General features: G+C 39.4%; 1 protein-coding gene across 2 annotated transcripts in view; it reads right to left on the reverse strand.

Moving 5' to 3' along the window:
• Positions 1–20768, reverse strand: part of RAB3C (RAB3C, member RAS oncogene family) — a 284838-nt gene that overhangs the window by 144192 nt on the left and 119878 nt on the right. For both annotated transcript variants that reach the window (XM_037022334.2, XM_037022333.2), the window contains exon 3: positions 18367–18485. In XM_037022334.2, the coding sequence (XP_036878229.1) occupies positions 18367–18485 (119 nt within the window). The remainder of the gene's footprint in view (positions 1–18366; positions 18486–20768) is intronic.

A 20768-nucleotide genomic window follows, 5' to 3' on the forward strand; every position in this document is an offset into this window, starting at 1 on the left:
CTTTTTCCATCCCTTGAGTTTTAGTCTGTGAGTGTCTTTGGGTTTGAGGTGAGTCTCTTGTAAGCAGCATATAGATGGGTCTTGCTTTTTTATCCATTCTATTACTCTGTCTCTTTTGACTGGTGCATGCAGTCCATTTATATTATGGTGATTATCGATAGATATGTACTTATTGCCAATGGCAGGCTTTGGATCCGTGCTTACCAAAGGTTCAAGGGTAGCTTCTTTACTATCTAATCATCTAACTTTAACCCTCTTATTACTCTATTATGAACACAGTGTGATGATTCTTTATTTTTCTCCCTTTTTATTCTTCCTCCTCCATTCTTTATATGTTAAGTATTTTATTCTGTACTCTTTTGTGTTTCCTTTAACTGCTTTTGTGGATAGTTGATTTTATTTTTTGCCTTTAGTTAGTATTTGGTTGGTCTGCTTTCTTTGCTGTGATTTTATTTTCTCTGGTGACATTTATTTAGCCTTAGGAGTACTTCCATCTAGAGCAGTCCCTTTAAAATATCCTGCAGAGGTGGTTTGCGGGAGGCAAATTCTCTCAACTTTTGCTTATCTGGAAACTGTTTAATCCCTCCTTCAAATTTAAATGATAAGTGTGCTGGATACAGTATTCTTGGTTCAAGGCCCTTCTGTTTCATTGCATTAAATATATCATGCCATTCTCTTCTGGCCTGTAAGGTTTCTGTTGAGAAGTCTGATGATAGCCTGATGGCTTTTCCTTTTTAAGTGATCTTTTTTCTCTCTCTGGGTGCATTTAATACCCTGTCCTTGTCTTTGTTCTTTGCCAATTTAATTATTATATGTCTTGTTGTTGTCCTCCTTGGGTCCCTTGTGTTGGGAGATCTGTGGGCTTCCATGGTCTGAGAGACTATTTCCTTCCCCAGCTGGGGGAAGTTTTCAGCAATTATTTCTTGAAAGACACTTTCTATCCCTTTTTTTCTCTCTCTTCTTCTTCTGGTACCCCTATAATGCGAATATTGTTCCATTTGGATAGGTCACACAGTTCTCTTAATATTGTTTCATTCCTGGAGATCCTTTTATCTCTCTCTGCCTCAGGTTCTCTGTATTTCCTGTTCTCTAATTTCTATTCCATTAACAGTCTCTTGCACCTCATCCAGTCTGCTCTTAAGTCCTTCTATTGATTGTCTCATTTCTGTTATTTCCATCCAGACTTCATCCCCTAGCTCTTGCATATTTCTCTGCAGGTCCATCAGCATGGTTATGAGTTTTATTTTGAATTCTTTTTCAGGAAGATCGGTTAAATCTATCTCACCAGGCCATCTCTCTGGGGTTGTCTGAGTGATTTTTGACTGGACCAGATTCTTCTGCCTTTTAATGATGATAGAAGTGATCACTGGCAGGTGGCGTGTGTGTCAGCTGGGAGAACAAAGTCCCTTCCTGCTTGCTGGTCACCTCGCCCTTCTCTGCTGCCTGTTCTGGTTACCTGCACACTGAGAGCAGTCTCTGGGATAATCTCCTGAGCTGCCGTGGGTGGGGCGGTCTTCAGGATAGCCAAGGACACTGCAGGGGGTCACAGATGCGCCAATTGTGTTCACCTGTGAGAATGGCACACATTCGTGCTTTCTGGACCTTGCTCTGGCTTTCTCTGTCTGTGCTGAGCAGCTACACGCCAGTGGCAGCCTCTGGGTCTGTCCCAGTCAATTGCACACTGGGAGGAGACTCTGTGTGGTTGCTGTAGGCGGGGCTGCTCCCTGGCTGCTCCAGAGGTGTGTCGGGTCAGCCTGTTTGCTTGCAGCACCAGCAGGGGGAAATGAACGGCAGGCTGCTTATCACAGTGAGGGGCTTCAGAGTTGCATTGCCACCGAGGGGTTTAGGGTGCCTGAAGTTCCTTAAGATTCCCAGCCTGCAAGGCTGAGTGTGCCTGGATGATTTTGTCTAGCTGTTAAGCCCTTGTCCCTTTAAGACTTTTAAAAGCCCTCGCTTTTGTTTTGTCCCAGGGGAGCCAGCTGTAGGGATCCACTCACAGTCTGTGTCTCAGATTTTACTTTTCCATTTCTCTAATATCCAGTACACCATGCAATGTGTGTCTCTGCTCCCTGTGCAGATTACTAGGTCTTGTTATTTAGCAGTCCTGTGCTTCCACTCCCTCCCTACTCTGATTCTTTTTCTCCTGCTGGTGAGCTGGGGTGGAGGGGATTGCTCGGGTCCTGCTGGGTTACGGCTTTGTGTCCTACCCTTTTTGTGAGATGCTGAGTTGTTACAGATGTAGATGTAGCCTGGCTGTTGTACTGTATCTTCTGGTCTCTCTTTAGGAATAGTTATATTTGTTGTATTTTCAAAAATATATATGGTTTTCAGAGGAGATTTTCACTGCTCTACTCACGCCGCCATCTTGAGCTGTCTACCCTGTTATGTTGGTTTTTAGTGTAAGTTTCACACCTCAGACTTTGGAAGCTCACATGCTTTTACCAGAAATAATAAATATTTTGACTAAATAATAGCATGCTTTTGGTTACCAGCTGTGACCTCCAGAAAAATGGGAGAGGCAGATGGCAGGAAGCAGTGAAAGGGAAGTTTAATAAGAGAAATGTTAGTTTCAGTACTTTCAAAAATTTCTGCTACGCTCAGGTTATCTTTAGGTCTGTAAAGAAGAGGTTTAACAGATAAAACACAGGACATCCACTTAGGTTTGAATTTCATGTAAAATATATGATTTATATATATATGTATGTCCCAAACATGATAATTCCATATCATGGGAATACTAAAAATATATTCATTATTTGAAATTCAAATTTAATTGGACAGTTAATTTGCTACATCTGGCAACCCTACTATAAGTTCTAGTAAGGATCTTCCAAATGTTATCATAATACATGTCTATTGTTGCTTAAAAACAGATTTGGTCAGAAACAATATTAGAAAAAAAAGAAAAGGGTTTCACTATAGGTGCTGGAGCAATGAGAGCTGTATCTGCTAAAAGTATGTTTAATTCCTCAGAAGAATTTGAAACTTCCATCAGAATAATTAAGAATGTTGAAGTCTACTGCTTCCATTTCATTTCCACAGTCCCCTTGCTAGCTTTTGTGTGGTCTCCTTATAGACAAATTAACTATCAAACTCAAGGAACCAATCAACCAGTTTTCTGATCTTGAAATTAGGAGTCAATGAAATAGATATCAACTGTGATGATTAAAATTATAAGTATCTTTATATTTGCAGTGTTATAGTTTTAGAATCTTTTCAGAATCTGTAAACACATTTGTTTGGCAAACCAACTTTTAAAACACCTTCCTATATACATGAGGTTCTTGATTTCAGAAAGAGTGTGTAAATTTCCTCTGCAGCCACAGATGTAGCAAGGAACTAATATTGCTCTCCTTTTTAGCTGTCAAACATATACTTTATGGATGAGTTCATTATTATGTAAGGTGGTACTGAATCACATTGATGTGTAGTGGCTGCTAATGAGATGTCATAAATCAAAGTCCTTAATGTTAAGCTCAGGCTACAATGTGCAGTTCTCTTCGTATCTTAAGGATGCCTACGTGTGGGTGAATATATGTGCAATGACTCCAACTTTCAGGAAGTTAGCTGCTGCCTGAATCCCAGTTAAAATATTCAGCATATAGCCCATGCTCTCTCCACTTGGTGATTGCTTTTTTTTCCTTAAGTCCCAGTGTTGCAGAGATCTTGGGAAAGGTGAAGAGAAGGGGTGCTCAGTAAGCTGAGAATGTCACAAAATGCGGCTGGCTCTGTGTGTTTATTCCCTAACAGACTGTTTACAGGAAGGATGGTGAATCATCTAGAATAAGAGGCTGTTTTTGTTTTTTTGTTCTTTGTTCTTTTCCCTAGCCTCAGCAATGAACAAAAAGACCCTCCTATTATATTCTTCATAAATTCTTTAAAAATTGAAGATCAGTTTGAGGATATAAAATTCCTCAGTGCAGATGTTCCCATCTACCCTGGCCAATCAATTATCAATTTAGATATCCTGTTAATTATTTGATCTGGTTAGTTCCTGGACAGTATCAAGGCAATCAGCCAGTAGGGTTTGTCCAGACAGAGAGAACCCTGTGGAAGGGCAAGTTATGTAGACAGAGGTTGAGTGTGGGCATTTGTTTTCTCATTCATTCATGCATCATTTGCCTATTAATTGAATGCCTACTAAGTATAGGTTTCTTCAAGAGATCCTTGGATAATGTAGGGATAAATCTTATTTATATTCAAATGTCAATAAGTGATTTACATTAAATCACTTGAGAGTTTTAAAAAATCTTGATGCTGGCATCACAATGGCAGAGATTCTATTGAATTAGTATAGAGGACAATATGCCTTGAAAATATGTCTAAGTGACCTAATGTGCAATCTGGATGGACAACTATTGTCTGATACAAATCTAAGGACAAGATAAAGCCCTTTAGTGCCTACAATATGCCAATAGTAAAGGAAATGAACAGGTAAATAATGGTAATACAAGGCAGGGATGAGCTAAGTGCTTATGAGATATATAAGGGACAGTGCAGGGGGAACCCCCAGAAGCCAAGATCAGGAGGAAAGGAAGATCCGTAACATTAAATAACATGTATTGAACACTTGCCTTGTGGCTGGCCTCAGTTCAGACATTACCTGCATTACTGTGGAGGGGGATGTGTCTGAGGTGAGCTTTACAGGAAGAGGAGGACTACAGTAAGGATGGGAGCCACTTGTTTGGATGAAACAATAGAGGTGGCCAGCAGCACCACACATGTGAGTAATGGCTGGTGGGCGGAGTGAAGAATGGTGGATGTGGTTATTATACTTCATCTACTTCTGGAGCAGCAGGCCTAGGAATCTGGGGGCTTTGGAAATCAGAGAGTGGCTAGCATAAAGCCCCAGCCAAATGGAAGAGAGGAAAGGTAGGCAAGAGCTGAGAGACTGGCCAAAAAGGCAATTCTAGGGACAAAGGTTGATTCTGCAATAGTGGCCTGGTGACCAGGACACTATAGGTCTAATTTCTCCTGAAAGACTCAGAAATCTGGAAGAGCAGGATGGGATTCATTTTAGCACCTTTCATTGGGATTGTCATGCAAAAACCCCTCAAAGGCAAAACAAACAAAATCCTTGGTTGAATTGAATCTTATATGCTATATTGAGCGCACTGTGGGCTTAATATTCAATTTTAAAAAGTCTTGAAGGAGCCCCTACTGCAGAAAGCAGCTGGCTCAGGTCCATCCTGCTGATAGGACTAGTACTTGTGATCTGAATCCAGCTGGTCCAAACATTTTGGTTTGAATTTCTGATCAGTGCTTAGACTACACACTGTGCATCTCTCTGAATCATAGAATTTCTGAAAAGAACTGGCAACAATGTGGAATTAAGATCCAGTCCAAAGTGGAAACATGTGGGATAGAGTTGTCAGTTTGAATTGGATTGACTGTGGAGGTAAGAGCATAAAAAATCATTATGCAAAATCTAAATATAAAAAAAGTTAAGAAACTACATGAGATATACTTATGTATTACCCTGGAGTGTTATTATTAATATTTGAGAGTCCAATTTCAATAATACGGGACTAAAGATTTGCCTTGGGAAAAGCTCTCAGCTTTTAATGTTCCTTTACGTTAAATCACTTGAGATTCTTTAAAAATCTTGATGCTGGCATAACAATGGCAGAGATTCTATTGAATTAGTACAGTGGACAGTATGCCTTGAAAAGATGTCCAAGTGACGTAATGTGCAATCTGGATGGACAGCTATTGTCTGATACAAATCTAAAGGCAAGATAAAGTCCTTTAGTGTCTGCAAAATAGATTTCCTCCTGTATTTCCCATAGCCATCTTGTAAGTTAGGAACTTTCTCTTTTTTAAAGATAGTCAAGCAAGGCTGAGAAAGATTAAGTACTGAGGCATTTTCAAGGTTATATAGTATTGTGTTTTGTTGGATTTGTCCAACTTTGAGCTAAGGGACTTCAATAAAAGGTCTGCAAGGCCTGCTCTGCTCTCCTCAGCAGCCTCGGAATTCTCGTTTGGTGCCTCTCGCCCTTTTTAAAGTAAAGGTTTAACCAATAATTCTGTCCCCTTCTTTCTGCCTTTCTCATTCCCTCCCCATATCCTTTCCCTCCCTTTAAATTGAGGGAACTCAAAAGAAAAGCAAATTTTCCTCCAGGTTTAAGGTAATTTCTCCTAAAATAAGCTGGTCTATCCAGCTACATATATTAAGTCATTTTTGGTACTTTTTAATACATATCATAAGGCCATAGGATATGAAATTCTGTGCTCTAGCAATTCAGAAAGGACTCATCTCCAGAATATAAACTATGAAGGCAAAGATTTACATAAATTACCATATTAATGTCTTTTTTAAAGCTCACAGTTTATCAAAAACAGAAAGATGAGGAAAGAATTTCAATTGTAGTAGAGAATCTAGTTTTTCCACATTGCTTAATTTGATATGCAATTAGGGCTGGAGGGGGCACAGCTAGCTTTTGCTATTTTAACTCCTTGAATGCCAGGTACAAAATCTATCAAAGTGTCTTGTTTAGGATCAAGCCCAGTGGGAATTCAAAGAAGGCATGAGGTTGAGGGAAGGGGTTTGATCAGAGATGAGGTTGCAGACGAAAGGGAAGTAAAACTATTTGTTGTTCTACTATTTGCTCATAAAAAGAAAAATGTTTTGACTATTCGGCATGGGCATTTTGATGAGGGCTAGATCAACATGACCTTGTCGTACTGGCCCTATCACTGTGTTGTGCTGCAGTAGCAATGAAACGGATTTTTAAGTAGCAAAATTTAGAGAGCCAATAAGGGCAAGAGTGGGAAGGAATGCCAAGGGGAAAGTGAGATAGATGCAGGGAAGAATAGTGGCCAGGGGGCGTGGTCTGGTGTTGGTACAGCTGCCGTGCACCTCCTTTGTTAGCCTAACGGGGCTCCTTGTTTAGGGCACTTTTTTTATAAAGTAGTCTTCCAACAAGAGTGTTGGTAGATAATATCAGAAGTTCTATTTATACTTAACTCATCCTTTTTAGATCTGGTTTTCTGTGGGTATTATAATGTACCAACCTTGATAGATTGCCACAGTGGTATGTGTTTGTTATTTATGAATAAATAAACTGATGTTGTGTAGTAATGTGGCTGGCTTATCTCCCCAGTTCCTGGAAGGTAACATCTAAACCCTTGTCATTTCTGAAGTGACTGAAGTGGCTTTGTTATTCATGATGGGCCCCTGAGAGCATACCTGATAGTTTATGCTAATGAGATGGTTCAGGACTGGGGGTGGAGTAAACTCCAACACCATTCTAGAAAGAAGAAAGACAACTAGCTGATTATATGGTTGGCAGTTTGAGTCATATGCTATCAGGCAACTCTTCAAAGAGGGAGATGGACTGGAAATTAAGTTCAAACATTTAGATATCCAGTGATTCTACCAATCATACTTATTTAATGAAACTCCAATAAAAACTCTGGCCATCAGAACTTGGGTGAACTTCTCTGGTTGCTAATACTCTGAATATTATTACAGACCAATGTACCAGGAAGGTAATGTGTCCCTGAGGACTCAAGAAGCTTCATGTTTGGAACCCTCCCAGATCTTGCCCTATGCATGTCTCTCTGTGGCTGGTTCTGATTTGTATCCTTTTATTATAATAAAACTAATTATAAAGGACTTTTCTGAGTTCTGTGAGTCATTCCAGTGAATTCTCAAACCTAAGCGTAGTCATGAGAAACCCTAAATTTGTAATACAAATTCAGAGGTGAGAGTGGCTCTGGGGACCCCCAAACTTATAGCTAGAAACTGAAGTGAGGCTAGCCTTGAGGAGGACTCTGACCTTAACCTTGAGTTTGGCTAAATCTGGTTAGACATATATTGGAATGACTACTCAAAAAGTTTTAATTGCTATGAGTATTTGGTTTAAAAAAAAAAGTTTGGAAACCACTTAGGCCTTGTGACATCTCTTCTCTCATCTGCCATCTACTACTTGTTGCTCTCAATGTGCTATGGGAAGGAAAACTATAAAAAAATTCACTTGACATTTATAAATTCAACTATTTTTAGTTTATAAAATATCTATATTTACAAAAGTTTATAGGGTACAATCAACTTTAAATGAGAACTGTTCTAAGGTATATTCCATAAGTAAATAACATGAGATTGAGGGCAGGGAGACTGGATTAGGTTAGGCTGCTTGTACATTCTTTTATTTACACCAAGATTCTTACTCTTGCATTGAAAATTGATGACATAAAGGTACGTGACAATACTTAATATGAACTCTGCCTAAATTTAATGGAATCAGACATCAAACATCATAACTTATCTTCTCTGCTGATGAAATATAATCCTCCTATGACTGATGTGCTATTTTTGTAATTTTTTGAGTAGTTTCCTTTATTCTCTTCCTTCCTTTCTTCCTTCCTCCTTCTCTCTCCCCATCCTTCCCTGTCTCTTTCTTTCCATTTTGTTATTAAGGAGTGGGTATATAGGGGGGTTGGCTTAAAACTAATAGTTAGGATCATTATATTAATGAACTGAACTGCGAAGATAAATGGCCAAGCCCACCCCAATGGTAAAAGTGGCCAAATGTGGGTTCTGAATCCTCCAGTTAGAGTAAGGAACCCTACATCAGGCAAACGATGTCCTAGATTTAGAAACAGGTGGACCTTAGATGGGAGTTCTATCAATTTAGACTCAGAAGAGTTGGCCTTTCTACTCATTTCACAATGCCATGGCTGTGCGTGTATTTATTTTGCTGATTGGGCAATTAAGAAATGAGGACCAATAGTATGTATCATGAAGTACTAAACATAGTCACTGAGGTTAGGAAGTAGACTTGATGGAGATCGTATTCAAGATGAACCTGAAAATATTGGTAAGGCTCAAGTAAGCTATTCTTTCTTCAACTGTTCATTTTTAAAGTGTAACTGTTCATTTTTAAAGCCTAAAACTGTTTTCAGAATAGAATCATCAACAATCCCAAGGATTTACTTTAAACAACAGTCATTAACAATAGCACCGAGCAACCAAACTGAACATCAGTGACTGGAAAATGGGCTTTTCTCACAATCCCTAGGGCTTCCCTAGGGACTTATGTGACAGGTATAATTATTGTCCTTCAAAACAAATCTACTCCCCAAAGACTGGCAACTAATTTCAGAGAAAAGAAGGTATATTAAAATAGATGGAAACCAAGGAAATCCTGTGATTAAAATACCAGTATTTGCAATAAATATTGTGACACAAAACTGCACATAAAGAGCTGCCAAGGAGTGTATTTTCAGAACAAATAGCAATCATATTTATATATCACCTTTTATCTAAGAGTTTAAGTCTTTTATTTAGTCGTTATATCCCCTACATATCTTGACCCAGGTAAGGCTACTGCAACTAGAATTTAGCTCTACCCTGTACTGTAGTGTCAATATTTATGGAATAGTAATTACCACCTCCAAGTAAACTGAGGTTAGTTATGTATCAAAACACAAAGTTGTACAAGATAGGCATCTCTCTCTCTTTGTACATAATTAGTACATTAACTGCTAATATGTGCTTCACGCTTCAGTCTTTAAGGCTTTTGTTACTTCCTGGGTCATACACACACAGACACACACATACACACACACAGATTCTCCGTGACCAGAATATAAGCCCTTTTGGTCTGGGCAGATATTGGGTAAAATGAAATGCTTAATTATGACATCTCTTATCAAGGTCTTACACTCTTGCCACACCTGCATTCTTCATGCAGCTCATTTGCACCTCAGTTTCCAGTCTGGGAGTTCATTGAGAGAAGCCAGAACCAAGTGTACCAAATGAAAGAGTGAGTGGGAAAAACAAAGAAACAAGAAAACCAGAGGCAGAAAGTTGGTTTACTGGAAACAGAAACAGTAAGAAAAAGTTGAAATTATACCATGAGAGATGAGCAAATACTTCCCACTGGGTTAGATGACATTTCTGCCTCTTTTTAGGTGTCCAGAAATATGTGCATTTATTGGACTTACCCATTCCCCAAATATACTTCTCAAAAAAAAAATACCATTTTTGGGACAGAACGTACTATAGGATCTAACCATGTAACTTCAAGTCACTTTGCCCAATATGTAAGATAGGACATATTTTGATATCTCTTTATCAGTTCTACCCACATATCCTCCCATCTTATTGAAACACTGAGGCAGGTCTTATATAGACAAAAGCTTGGTCAGAGAGGCAGTACCTCCTTACAAGATTTGACTTGAGAGTATTGCTGTATTTTCATCCTAATGATCTGATACCATTGCAGCCCTCGGTCCTCAGTTTTTTGTTGGACACATAACTGATATGTGCCCCTGACTGTGTTAGACTATGAAGACACAAAATGAGTAAGATCTAGTCCTATATACTTCTCTTTCTGTCATTCGTACATTCATTCATTCAAAAAATGTGTATTGAATACCTAGAATGTGCCAGGGACTATTCTAGGAACATAAGACATAATACTGCATAACAGAGACAGAGACTGCTGTTTTATGAAGCTTACATTCCTGTTGGGGAGGCAGATATAATGAGTAAGTAAATTATAAAATACATTACAGGATGATAAATGTTAGCAAAAAAAAAAAAACATCAAGTAGAGAAAGGTTATAAGGAGTATTGAAAAGGGCTGCAACATAAAATAAGGTGGGAGAAAAAAAGGCCTTGCTGAGAAGGTGACCTCACAGTGAAAACCGGGAGGAGGTGAGGGGACACCATAAGGATATCTGGGAAAGAGAGTGCCAGGAGTGGGGACAGCAGGAGCAAATATCCTAAGGCAGAAGCATGTCTGGTGTGTTCTAGAATGGCAAAGAAGTCAGTATAGTTAGACCAGGCTGCAAGAGAGGCAGGGCAGGAGACGGTGAAGTCAGAGAGACAGTGGGGAAATTTGCAGGGTTTTGTAGGGTCTTGTAAAGGCTTTGGCTTTAATCCAGGAGAGGTGGGATTCTGTGAATGTCTGGAGCAGAGGAGTGACATCATCTGATTTACAGTTTGTTAAGTTCTCTCCATCACTGTGCTGGGAAGATTCTGGGGCTAGGGCAGTATTAGAACATGGTGGCCACTTAGGTTATTGCAATAATCCAGACAGGAGATTATGGTAGGAAAGTCAGGGTGGTAGCAGTGTGTTAGGGGTTGAAACATATCCCCTCCAAATGTTGGAATTCTAATCCTTAGTACCCATGAATGTGACCATATTTGGAAAGAGTGTTTTGCAGATGATCAAGTTAAGATGAAGTCATTAGTTTGGGCCCTGATCCAATATGACTGTGTCCTTACAAAAAGGGGAAATTTGGGCACAAAGGGGGATGATGTGAAAACACCAGGAGAATGCCATCTATAAGCCAAGGAATGCCTGAGGCTACCAGAAACAGGGAGAGAGGCACAGAACAGGTTCTCTCTCACAGCCCTCCGGAGAAGACGCTGCCCACGCTTTGCCTGAGACTTCTGGCTGCAGAATTGTGGGACAATTTCTGTGATTTAGCCACCCAGGCTGGGGCACTTAGTCACAGCACCACTAGCAAACTAGCACACAGTGAAGTGGTGGAAAGACGTGGGATTCTAAATATAAATTGGTCCTTGTTATTCACAGATTCCATTTTTTGTGAAGTTCTCTACTTGCTAAAATTTATTTGTAATCTCCAAATGTATATTTACAGCACTTTGACAGACCTTTGGAGATACAAGCAAAGTGGTAAAATATCTGAGTGGCCTGACACACATATTCCCAGCTGAGGTTGAACATGGCGATACTCTGCCTTCTTCTTTCACTTCTCATCCTGTAAATAAGTGTTCTTTCACAATACAGTGCCATACTTTTCACATTTTATGTTTCTTGTCAGTGATTGTGCAGTTTAAAATGGCCTCTGAGCATAATGAAGAAATGCTGCTAGCACAGGAAGACTGTCATGTACCTCATGGAGACAATACATGTGTTGGAGAAGCTTCACTGAGGCATGAGCTATACTGCTGTCAGCCATGAGGCTGAAGTTCATGAATCAACAATACACAGTAAATCAGGTGTCTTCAAGCAGAAACACACCTGAAACAAGGGATGCAATGATGAGCTGGCAAAAACGTGGTGGCCACAGGCTCCCAGGAACCTACCTGTGTCCTTCCCCAATGGGTCGAAGATTCAGTATTCAGTAATTCAACATTTCTGGTGCCTTTATAGAGCATAACAACCTCGAATAAGAAGAATAGACTGTATTTTAAAATTAAAGCAAGAAATAAAAGTATTTTGAAGGACTGGCTATAGGGTCTGAAAAAATGAGGACTTAAGATTAACTTCAATGTTTTTGGCCTAATAAATTTGAAAGATGGAGACAAAAAAGACAATGGAGGGAACAAGGTGTTTCTTTGTTTTTGTTTTAGCTTTTTTGGAAGGAGCTGCAGATTAGGAGCCATGTATCTTCTAAATATAAACTTGAGTTTAAGTTGGGTTACCCATACAACAAAAATGTTTTATGACTGGATCAGAGCAGCAGTAAGAAACACAGTCATTAAGCTCAAGGGAGAGGAGACTTGTTGTTGCCCAGTGTGGGATGATGGTGAAACCCAGGGGTCCAACACCTGTGCTCTCACCCTACCACTGCTCCCTTCGAGCTGTGACAGAGCCCTTGAACAAGGTTAGGAAGCCCTGAACAAAGGCTTGGCAGTTGCTCATCATATCTTAATTGTTATTATCAGGCTAAAATTCTTTTATATTTAACATGAGGTCACCTTAATTTGAGACCATTATACATTTTTGGAGTAAAAAAAAAGGTAGAAAATTACCAAGGAAGAGAGTATTTGAAGGTGAAGTTTCATTCTCATTTTAGCACATCCACAATGGTACTCTGAACGTCACAAAAATGAATTATTTAAAACTGGTGGGAAGATGGTGTCAAGCTTTTATCCTCAGTCTGGTATTTTTTAAAAATACCAATCTGCTCACCAGATTTCCTGCCTTGAAAAATTCCCTGTATTTATAGTTCTTTGTTGTGTTATAAAAAGCTGAATGTAAATAAATAAGATTGGGAGAAATAAGCAAATGACATTCTCCTACAGGAAATATAGCAGCCTGTGGCCATGCCATGCTTAGAACAGAAATGCATTTAAAATTAGGAATGGGTAATATTTTAAGTCAATTTAAAATTTGCTGAATTACATGTGTACATTTGAGTCTCAGTGCTAGACATTCAGGAAGACCTTGGGCAACTGATTTTAATGCCATATTCCCAGTGTCATGATCTACCAGAGACCCTCTGGGCAGAGCTCATCTGAGACACATTTCAAAGGCAGTGAGATTTTCAGTGGTGATCTTGAGTATCTAGAACTAGTTACATCTATTTGGGACCTGTTTCTCTAATAAATAATTCACTTAACCTATTTCTTAAATCAAAGCCCTTCAGAGGATTCAAAGGTACCTCTGTTTTCTCAAAATTATGGAGCCACTAAATTGCTGCTCTTGACTTTACAACTCCACACAGTTTTCTCCTTAACAAACTGTAAATGGATATACAGCAAATTAGTCTAGTCCCTGAGCAGGATTACACATATTTTCACTACATGGACAAATCTGAAGACCTTTGTAAGCCTTGTTGCAGCTTCCAATATGATTTTTAACAGCCGCCTTACTTCCCTGTGTTTTTTTTACAAAATATGCCAATCAGTTCAGAAAACCTCACTAGATATGCATTTTCCATGCAGGTTTCACTCAGTTACTCAATAAATATTTCTTAATCAGCCAGTTAGTGCCAGACCCTGGGGAGAGTAAGGGAATAGAAAGGTGAAGGAGATAAGTACAGTCCTGGTCTACAAGAAACTTGGAATCCAGCAGGAAAACAGAGAACTAAGTAAGTTCAAGGAGTAGAATAAGTTCAAAAAATGGAAAGACTTTAGCAAGCATGGTAATAAAAGGTCAGCATTTGGTTTCCAAAATACTGTATGCAAAATAAGCAACTGAGGCCCTGAGGCCCCCATTCAGAGAACAAACCTCAAGCTGCCTTCTATCTAAGGTATAAAATAGCAAATGATACTTCAGGAATATACTGGAGCAGTATGGAATCCATGCATTCCAAGGGGTGGTTACCACTCAGTTCTTGGATCATTTGACACCACAAGAAGTCTATGTGCTTAGATAATATTTGCTTCGCTTCTCATATGGGCCTTTGCCAAACAGGCTCTGTTTGGCTCCTACATTTTGAAGGCACAATAAAAAGAGCCTCATAAGGTCCTTTTAGTCCTGGTTGTAAAAGCCCAATTGTTGACATAAACACAATGTGCCGCAAATAAAAGGTATTTCCAACAGAATTTAAAGAAAACTTTCTTTGCCCAGGAGAATTGGTATGGTATTTCCCCCCACCCTTTCCTATAATAAGAACTATATAATACATTGTGTTTACCCTTTTTTTTAGCCTTAATTTTCACCATTGTTTCCAGGAGTCTCAGAACTGAATTTAATTTTAAATGCAATAATCATTTTGTGCTTGAAATTTCCATAAGCTTTGACATTCTCTATCACACATACTTAATGCGCTCCCTCAAATTCTCTTGGGCTCACCTGTCTGAAGAGCTCTTGGTCACTTGCTTTATTTTCCCTGCCAGCCACTTCTGCAAGGATGCTGCTCAGCTGTCACCCCTGTTAACCAAAGTGACCCTGGCATAACCCGAAGCAGCTCCCTTGGACCAGTGCCACCCAGCTATCACCTCCCACCCTGAAGCTTCCCTGCAGCTACTGAAATGAGTCACCCACATATGTGTAACTCAGAAATGTAGAGGAGGTAAGCCCCCAGAAGTGACCATCTGACCAATAGAAGGGTAGAGAGCTGAAGGGTAAATTCTCCCTGCTTTTACCACATAGTCTGTCCTGCCCTAAAGGCCTCTCCTAAGTTCCTATGAGATCAACGGTCAGTTACACTTGATACCAAGTGGTGACCGCTTTGCGTTCCAAGCCCCTGGTTCTCCGTTCTTCCCTATCACATCCTTTCCCCCTCACTCTTGCTTCCCTGAGACTCTACTCCCAATTCTTTGAAATTTTGTAGACTCTAGATAAACTTGTAAAGCTCACAGTGAGCTCATTGTCTATTAATTTTACAGAACTTGGGAATCTGGCCAAATTGAAGAGAATATTTTTATGTACTTTAATTCCTCAAGTAAAAGTGCAAAATTCAAAGCACAGTCTAATGTGTTTTCAAAAAAGGGATAGCCTCCATTTTCTCAAAATGATGTTAGATGGCTGCTATTCTTTTTAAATCTCTATGCCTGCCTCCTTAACAGATAGAATTTGTGTCACTAAATTTTAAGAAATTTAACACTTAATCTCAGTTTTTCTATCGTTAGTTTAGGGATTTTACTGAGATCACAGCTAACAAGCATTTTCTTTCTATGCAGTTGAAGTCAGTTTTGTTAAGAGGAGTATTTGAAACTTTACTAAAAAATCCGTCTCCATTAATTTTTCTTTTTTGCTACCTATATCTTTCTGTATTTTTTTCCACTCTTAACATGGGCACTTGGGACCAATAATTTAAAGACTATGTTCCTTTGTGCTTGTTTCTCTGAGAATACCTTATTTCCTGTTTTCGAAAGCCCTCGCTGAATGTTACCAAGCTCCCCCTTTCTCCACCACTGCTCTGTAATGCCAACTGCTGAACTGGAGAAATGAGGCTGTGAAAATACAATGGCTCCATGATGTGGCATTTCCTGATGGCAGGTGGGGGAAGTTTTGATTAATTAAGAGGGTGATGGTGAGTCATGGTTTTTGGGCAGGTGTCCCCCACAATCTTTGGGATCATGTTCTTTGGAAAGACTCTTACAGCAGTAGAGGGACAGGATGGCTTGGGACATGAAAAAATCTAAAGGAAGAGAGATCGGTATATCAGACACATCAGGTAAGAAGAAACTGGGCAATGATGTCACAAAAGGAATGGAAAGGCAGGAGCAGAATCAAAAGATATTCGGAAAAAAATAATATGCAAGATCAGGCCCCAGATTGGGGTGGTTGGCCGTTAGAGTCGGATTCAGAGTGGACTCTGGGTGACAGAGCACTGGGGTCTCAATGAACAGAAATAATGACGACAGGAAGGTGAGCAGCTCCAAGTGAAGATCACTGATTTTGAGGCACCAGGAGGATGTCCAGGTGAAGTATTCTGGGCACCAGGAAATACAATGCTGCAATTTAGAAAGTAGACCAAGGCCAGAAATTTAAGGTTGGGAGCCATCTGGTAGAAGTGGGAAATGACGTGTATGAGGGGATAGGATAGCCCAGAAAATGGGGAATAAGTGCAAGAGGAAAAAGCCCTAGGGGTATGCTTACCCCTGGCTGGGTGAGGGAGGGAATGAAATCTAGGAGGTAGAAAGAGGCAAAATTCAGAAAATTCACCTCTCAAATGGGAAGAGAGGATAAGCAGAGTAACAGAGAATCTGAGGAAAGGAGGGCTGAGATAGGGCTGGCGGGCTGCCGACAGGCGAGGAGGCCCGGGCGCTGAGGCGGACTGCCCGCGGATACAGAGGGGAGCTGCGCAGGGCGGCATGAGGAAGCCGAACCTTCCACATCATTTCCAGTGCTGGAACCGGGGAACTGAGAGCAGGGCTCCTGGTGGTGCTGCCACCTGGTTTCAATGAGCTCAGTCTGTACTCTTCCGTGTCTTCTCAGTGGTCATATAACCTTCACTGAAACACCAGGGCAAGAACTATGCATGCAAACAGCATTTGGAACCCTGAAGTCTGGAACCCGATTTATGAATACTTCCTGCCTGGGAGCACCAAGTCCCACATTTCCTGAGACGAAATAGTCAAAGCAAAAATGCCTATTTTGCACAGCGGTATGTCTGCCAGGGTTGTGTGTGGCAATTAACTAGCTATCACCACACTATTAACGGAGCAAACTTTTTTGTCACTAGTTTGAAATGCCACTTTTATCATAAACTATACCCCCTATGAATTTGTGTCTATATTTGGACTCTCTACTCCATTCCATTTAGTACCCAACCTGCTGGTATTTAATTGGGATTGCTTTGAATTTGTGAATTAATTTGAAAAGAAATGACATTTTTTACATTATTCAGCTTACTAAAAAGAAGAATACTTATGCCTTTTTTTATGTCCCTCAATGGAAGATATTTACCGTTTTATAAAGGTCCTAAGCTTCTCTTTTTCAGTTTATAGCTATATATTTCCTTCGGGGTTGCTATTATCAATGTTGTTATTTCTTGTATCATAACTGTGTGTGTGTGAGTATGTGTTTATATGTGTAAATAAGAAAGATTAGGTGTTTTCTCAGATAAGGAACAAAATGTGAAAGAAATAACCTAGAGCAAATTTAAGTTTTTAATAGCATGTGACCTTCACTGAACTGATACCCATGTAAAAAAATAATTTTGGATAACATTATCATGTAAAACGGGAAAAAACATAAACGTGGTTTATTTTGCCTTTTTATCATTAATGTTTCCTTCCATAAAACAAGCTGTGACTTTGTACTTGGAGATAAAATGTGGTGTCTATTCTGTTCTGGTACCACCAGAGAGAGCTTCATTTTCCTCCTCCTATAAGACAAAGCTCTAGGTAGACTCTGACTCTTTGAAAGAAAAGCAGCCCTGTTCAGCCCTGCTGCTTGAATTCATGATCGTGACCATCAGCTCTTCAATGTCTCCTCTCAAGGTGCTGGCAGAACAGGCTGAAGGAAGCTGCAGCCACAGCTGTCAGTTCCCGGCTGCACATCACACTCATTGCCCCAGAGGTGTGTTCACATGGCTAGACACAGCCACGAGTTAGAAAATGTTTGGGTTTTACCTTTTCCTTCATCCCAGTCCTTTGAAACTTTTTAATTTGAAGAAAAACTGAATGCTATTTAACAAATATAGATAAGGGTCTGCAGACTTTTACTACAAATGGCCAGATAAGAAAATGTTTTAGGTTTTGGTGGGCTAAATGGTCTCTATAGCAACTACTTGCCTCTGCTGTCGTATTGTACAAGAAGTCATAGACACTAAGTAAATGGGACTGGCTGTGTTCTAATAAAACTATTCACAAAACACAAGTTTTGGCTCATAAGCCAAATTTGGCCTATAGTTCACAGTGTCCATATTTCTATTTTAGACCAGTAAACTTCCATACCATTAATTATTTCTATATATATTTTTAAGTGAAAAGTAATACACTAGTTTCCACAGAACTAAGCATGACAGGATGCAAAGCACTGAATGCAAAGCAAAAAACAGAATTTAGAAAAATCGCCAAAATTATTTCTTACAATGATTCTGAGTTTAGCTAGCACTTGTTTGCTTCAAAAAGCACAAGTGGGAATCATAGTACATAATAAACACACATATCACAAATGTAGTGCGGTCATTGCTTCGAGCAGGGAGAGAGCTGAATGAAAAAAACATTATTATTTAGTAATGGAAATATTTGCTCTTACTTACCAATCCTGTACTGCATTGAAAGATTCTTCATTTGTGATGTCATACATTAAAATAAATCCCATGGCCCCACGATAATAGGCTGTGGTGATAGTCCTGTATCGTTCCTGGCCTGCTGTGTCCTAGAAAACAACAATAATAATCTCTCAAAAAAATAATGCAGTGCATCTTTTGGGAAGTGATTAATTATTCCCAAACAGTCATCATAGAGAATTATATTGTACTTACAATGTATAGCTATACCTTTTTTTAGTGTTGTTTTTCCAAATGATTTTCATAAGGCAGCCCTTCAATATTATGCGAATTCTTTTTTTTTTTTTTTTTGGTAAAAATCTAGCTTAAAGTAATTTCTAAATATGTTCACTCCCATTACGTAGCATCTAACTATAGAAAATGAAATAAAAAGGAAAAGTATACACATCAAAATCTGTGGCTTTTTGTATAGTTTAAAACTGGAAGAGTATATTAGCTCCATCATTATGTATTTATTATCCATCTACTAAGTGCAAGCCACTGTGGGGAAAAAAGAAGTTTATGAAAATGTCTCTGTTTTTAAAAGCAGGCAGTTTGGTCTCAGTTTATTCCACTGTAGAATGAGAATAATTATACCTGCTTTGTGTGGATGTTTGAGTCAGACAGATCTGGATTTCCTGCTCTCCTTGGGGGAGTGTGGACAAGCTAGTGAACCTCTGTAAACTGAATCCCTTGAAGTCTAACATGCTTATTAGGATTACATGAAATAAGGCATGTAAAGTGCTTCACACAGAGGCTGCCATACAATAAGTGGTCAATAAACAAGTACTAGCTCTTGTTCCTGATATTTGGCCAGGCAAGGCTAACACGAAATGGGAGACAGCAGCTAACAACACAGGGGTTTAGGGCCTGCAAAAGAGATGGCATGTAACAGTTAAACCTGGGAATCAGGGCAGATACTTCCTTAAACCTGGGAATCTGGGCAGATACTTCCCTATTGAAATAACCTGTAAAGCTCTTGTACACAGCAGAGTGTAGCTCAAGAAATTATTCTTCAATTCAACCAACTATTTTTTAAATATTTTTTTATTGAAGTATACCTGATATACAAGATTGTATTGGTTTCAAGCATACAACATGGTGATTCAGCAGTTACAGACATTATTAAATGCTCACCCCAACTAGTGTAGTCACTATCTGTCAACGTAAAAAGATGTTGCAGAACTACTGACTACATTCACTATGCTGTACTTTGATCCCCATGACTAATTTATATTATGATCGAGCTTTTGTGCCTCTTCATCCTCGTCACCTATTTCACCCCCCACCCCAAATCTTGCATCCTCATCTTCACAGGATCTAGGGTATCACAGCCCAGTGCTCCTCAGTTTCCCCCTTTACCACTTTCCCTGGAAACTGGGCTGATCTCTCTCTCCTAGTCCCCTAGGTGCTTAGTTCTTCGGACGTGAATGTCACGGTCTTTCCGACTTCGTTCTGGGTCCTCTTGCCTCCCCCTCCCCTCAGATGCCTCCTTTGTACCCAGAGTGCACCGGAGCTCCCCCTATGGCTTCGTAGACCTCGAAGGGAAAGCTAAGGCATCAGATAACACAATAATAGGTTCCTTCATCACCAAAATGAAAGTAACAGCTCCTGAGCCTCACACTTGGGACCGCTCACCTTGGATGTGTTCTTCCTCACTCACAGGCACTCTCCTGCAGGGATGCTTACACTCCAATGCAGACTAATGGAGATAAACTCAAGATTGCTTACAATTTACTCCTAATTTATGTGGTATATTATTTGGCCTCCACAAATTCAGAGAGGGGTGATCAAAGAAGGCTGAGAAAATCAGTGAATGATTCCAGAAGAATGTGGGGGTGTGAAATTAAATTTGAAAATTGCTTAAGGGTGTAACTTTTCATGAAGACAGCCACAACTGTTTTCTACTCTTGGAGCAGGGATAAGGCTGGCCTGACCGGAAGGTGTTCATTTTAGGTAATATTAGGGAAAGGTTTCAAAGGTAAGATGAAACCAGATTGTGGTATCTAAAATTGCAAAAATTAAGCAAAGCAAATGGGGAAAATCTTTCAGAACACACCAACAAAGGTAGAAAACAAAAAGGAAAAGTATAGATTTCACCACATGAAATTTTGACAATTCCTCAAATATAGAAAAAAATGCTATAAATAAAAATTGAAGTGACACATAATCAAATAATAAACTGGGAAATACATTTGCATTGTACCAGAGAGGTTACCAAACATTAACTATATCAAAGGCTAATATCTTTAATATATTAATTGGTGTTAGAAATAATTAAGAAAAATGTAAGGCATTCTAATTTTTAAATTTTTTATAAATAGCCACAAAAAGAGCTAATTAATTTGTAAAATGAGTTGAATTCCAAGCATGATAATGCTGTACAGTTTCAC

This window comes from Manis javanica, chromosome 1 (genome assembly GCF_040802235.1).
Source record: "Manis javanica isolate MJ-LG chromosome 1, MJ_LKY, whole genome shotgun sequence".
Classification (NCBI taxonomy): domain Eukaryota; kingdom Metazoa; phylum Chordata; class Mammalia; order Pholidota; family Manidae; genus Manis; species Manis javanica.